Source organism: Sitodiplosis mosellana, unplaced genomic scaffold (genome assembly GCF_009176505.1).
Source record: "Sitodiplosis mosellana isolate CC-2019 unplaced genomic scaffold, AAFC_SMos_1.0 Smas_scaffold_4314, whole genome shotgun sequence".
In the NCBI taxonomy this organism is placed as follows: Eukaryota; Metazoa; Arthropoda; class Insecta; order Diptera; family Cecidomyiidae; genus Sitodiplosis; species Sitodiplosis mosellana.
In genome coordinates this window covers 272-4258 of record NW_022599556.1, presented here as the reverse complement: position 1 = coordinate 4258, position 3987 = coordinate 272, and the positions used below count along the sequence as shown (strand labels likewise).

The 3987-nt window shown below is 39.6% G+C and overlaps 1 protein-coding gene across 1 annotated transcript; it reads left to right on the top strand.

Annotated features, from left to right (window-relative positions):
* The first annotated feature begins 54 nt into the window (after positions 1–54).
* On the top strand, positions 55–3148 carry LOC129572155 (uncharacterized). Its single transcript, XM_055452080.1, has 6 exons — positions 55–1171; positions 1234–1624; positions 1690–1958; positions 2027–2177; positions 2249–2464; positions 2594–3148. Exons 1-6 carry the CDS (start codon positions 744–746, stop codon positions 3059–3061), a joined length of 1923 nt encoding a protein of 640 aa, XP_055308055.1. The 5' UTR covers positions 55–743; the 3' UTR covers positions 3062–3148.
* The last annotated feature ends 839 nt before the right edge of the window (positions 3149–3987 follow it).

The following is a 3987-nucleotide window of genomic DNA, read 5'->3' as shown; positions in this document are numbered from 1 at the left end:
AAATCAAAAAGAAGATAAACTCTTATTCTGCTGACAACGCCGCAGTGAATTTTGGGCATCACGAACTCCAGTCCGGCGAACTGGAGTCCGATTGGTTTTGCGAACTACAGTCCTACAAAATACGTACATGTGTCCGGGACTGTAGTTCGATTTTGATTAGGACTCCAGTTCCACTAAAATCGAATTGCAGCCCGGGACTTCAGTTCGCATTTTCTCGGACTGTAGTTCGCTGCATTTTTTTTCTTCTTTCTCTGTATCTCTTCTTGTGTCAGCACACAAACATATGTTTGATTTTTTTTTTGTTTGTGTGGTCACTTGTGCCGAAACACACAGTGCCGGACGACATAGCACTTTGTTTTTGTGCGTCGATTTGTTCTATGCAAATGTACGTAAACATTTCTTGTCTCTCTCGCTCTCTTTCTCTCTACTTTCTCTTCCTCTTCTTCGTTTGCTTTGCATCTTAGTGGCTGAGATAAGAGAGATGCTCACAATTAGAACACATTACACTCACGCGTTGCGTCAACACACAAACATATATGTTTATGTTTTTTTTGTTTGTGTGGTCACTTGCATTGGATTGCCGGTTGACATTTCACTTTCTTTTTGTGCGTCAATTGGTTGGCTTGTTTTTTTTTGTTGTTTTCGCCCGTTTTATCCGAAATTTCGTTTGTTTGTTTGTTTGATTTTATTTTTCTCTGACCGTTTTATTTGAAATTTCGTTTCTTTTTGTATTTGTTTTAAATATGGAAATACATTCAAGTGTTTCTAGTGAAGTGAATTCTTGGCCGAAAGGCAAAGATTTTCGTGATTTAGATCGACGACGCATCTCCGATGCCAATATTAAGTGTGAAATCATTGTTGGCCAAAAATTGACGCATCGCTTCTTGAAGTGTGAAGATTATTTGTTCACCAAACATGACTTCGGCGCTTTTGGATGCACTTTCCGTTGCAGGAACAGAAGTTGTCCTGCTCGCCTACTTTTATTGCCCTCCTGTGAATGCGTTCGTTTGACCGATGCAAAGGACCATAATCACAGTGACAATTTCGCGGAGGACATTATTAATTGGGCCGCGCTAAATGCAATGAAGTCAAAGTGCGCTGACTTGAGAAATGTTGCCGGTGGTCGCCGTTTGGCGAAAGTGAAAGATATTTTCACTGAAGTGATGGTCGAGTAAGTATATATATTTTTTTTTTATATGCGCAACTGTGTGTCTAATTTCAATGATTTTCAAGGAATCAAAGCGCGAGTCTAGCTCTCGACAAAATTGAACGCGGCCTTCAGAAAATCAAGAAAGGCGCATTGCCAAAGACACCCGAGTCAATTGATGAGATAAATAGTGCGTTTCAAGAAAGTGCCGTTATCGAGTCTTATGGACAGACTCTTCAATTGGTAGACATCGATGGGGAAAAATTGACCGAGCGGCATTTATTTTTCGATGTTGCCATCGAAAATAAAGCCAAAGAATATTCGTTTTGTGTCTTTTCGTCCAAAACGACCATCGAATTAATTCATCGTCACATTCCTCTGCCTGAACGTCACATTTTGATGGACGCGACCTTTCGCATCGTTCCTTTTGGACCATTTTCGCAATTCTTCATCCTCTACATACGCAAACATAAAAAGGTATTACAAAAAAAAAACATATTTTTTCTTTTTTCCTTTCTAATCTTAGTGTTATTTTTTCAAAGGTTTTTCCTTTTGTTTACGTTTTAATGAGCCGTAAAACACAAGCCACGTACGAACATGTATTTAGATACATTGACGAAAACATTTTTCAATTGCGAGGTGTTGCCTCATACACATCGGATTATGAGGTAGCCATGCGGAATGCTCTCCGAGTTTTGGATCCGTCTGTGAAGCGTTTTGCATGTTATTTCCACTATACACAGGCAGTGAAGCGGCGTGCGTGGCAAACGGCTGGCCTGGTGGAATTGATTCGTTCAAATCCTCGCGCACGGTATGTTTTTTTGTCTTTTTGTTTGTTTGTTTTGTTTTTTATTTTCTTTCGCTTGTTTTTTTATTCAGGTCAGTTTACCATCGAATGCAATGCTTGCCCCTGCTACCTGCAGAGTTTATTGTGGATGCATTTCGTTCTCTTAGGACGGAAGCCATGGCCATTGATAAAAATGCTTTTCAATTGTTTTTCGAATACTACCATCGCCAATGGATAATTAAGGTAATTTTTTATTGCATTGTCTCTTCTTGTCAATTGTTTGTGGTACTATTTTTTTCTTTCAATCATTTTAGGAGGGTGCTGAATGCATCTCCGTAAATGGAACAACAATGCGAACGACGAGTTCAGTCGAATCCAACAATAGAGTTATGAATGACACCGTTGTGAACAAAGGGAACTTTTTCACATTCGTTCATGACATGCGTTTACAGGAATTTCATTCCTCTTTGAAATTACGTCAACATTTCGAAAGTGGAGGCAAATGCAAGCCACCTCGTAAGCAATACAAGGTAATTCTCTGTTTCTCTGTTTCTCTTTTTTTTCTCTTTATTTTTCTCTCTCATTCTTTTTTCTTCTCCTTTTTCCTCTCTTTATTTTGAATTTTCGTTCAATTTTTCCTTTATCCTTTTCCTTTTCAGCTTCGTGACGATGAAATAGCTCGTGTTTCAACTGATTTGCGTAATGGACTTTTGTCTCCTATGGAGTTTTTGCGTCAGTTGACTTACGATAATGACAATTGGGTCAGAAATTTCGACACCTTCGAAACGGTCGCTTATGACGACGAAGTTGAGTTCGAGTTTGACGAAGTTGAGTTCGAGTTTGACGAGGAGAGTGATCGAGTTTTGGTGCCATTGGTGTCAGCCTGTCCATCGACGCTATCTCAGGATAGTGGTGTTGTTGATGATGCCATCATCGACCCATATGTTTTCGGTGTTGATCTTCCATCGTCGCCTCTTGTTCTTCGTAAGAAGAATAAGAGAAACAGAGAGGATGATATTGACGAAACCGAGACACGTGTTCGTAAGCGGTTGAAAAAGTCGTGTGTGTCTGAGCCCGTGACGAAAAAAAAAAGCAATAAGCAACGCAGCAAGAAAAATAAAAAATAATATTTGTATTGATTTGTATTTATTTATCTCTTTTATGATGTTATGTTTCACACGAGCGATGCTTTTTTTAAATACATGAGAAGAAAAGCAAATTGGTGTTATCTTTCAATTTCTTCGTACTACCCAACATCCACATGTGTTGAGCATATTTTCGCCATTCTCTTTTTGACTCTTTCTTTCTCTTCTTTTCGCTTTTCTTTTACTCTTGAGCGTGATAAATACGTCTCGGATCTTTCTCCACTTCAGTTCTATTTGAGTTGTTTTGTGGTTCAGTTCTTTTTCGAAATGGAAAAATTCAATAAAAAAAAAAAATTATTCATCGGTACCATCGACACCTTGTTCGACGACTCCGACGATTCCAAAAGCGAATTAAACGATGGATGTGATAACTTGTTGTTGAATTATTCTACTCAGGCCGTGCCGACTTACTCAGAAACGTCGAATTCTGCATTGAACGATGGTTGTGATGACTGTTTGCTGAGTTACTCGACTCAGGCCGTGTCAACTCACCCACAATCGTCAACTAACGCCGCCTTGTTCGACGACTCCGACGATTCCAAAAGCGAATTAAACGATGGATGTGATAACTTGTTGTTGAATTATTCTACTCAGGCCGTACCGACTCACTCAGAAACGTCGAATTCTGCATTGAACGATGGTTGTGATGACTGTTTGCTGAGTTACTCGACTCAGGCCGTGTCAACTCACCCACAATCGTCAACTAACGCCGTGTCAACTGAGCCGAATTTGCCGACAATTCAGGATGAATTGGATGACAACTGTGACGATATTTTGAATGAATCTTATGATTCGGTTAAGCAGCAATTCGAAAGGCGATCCCAGATTCCCGACAACATGCTACATTTAGTGCAAAACTCGCCAAAGGAAATAAAACGCAATCGTCTTGTGGCAAAAATCCGATTAAG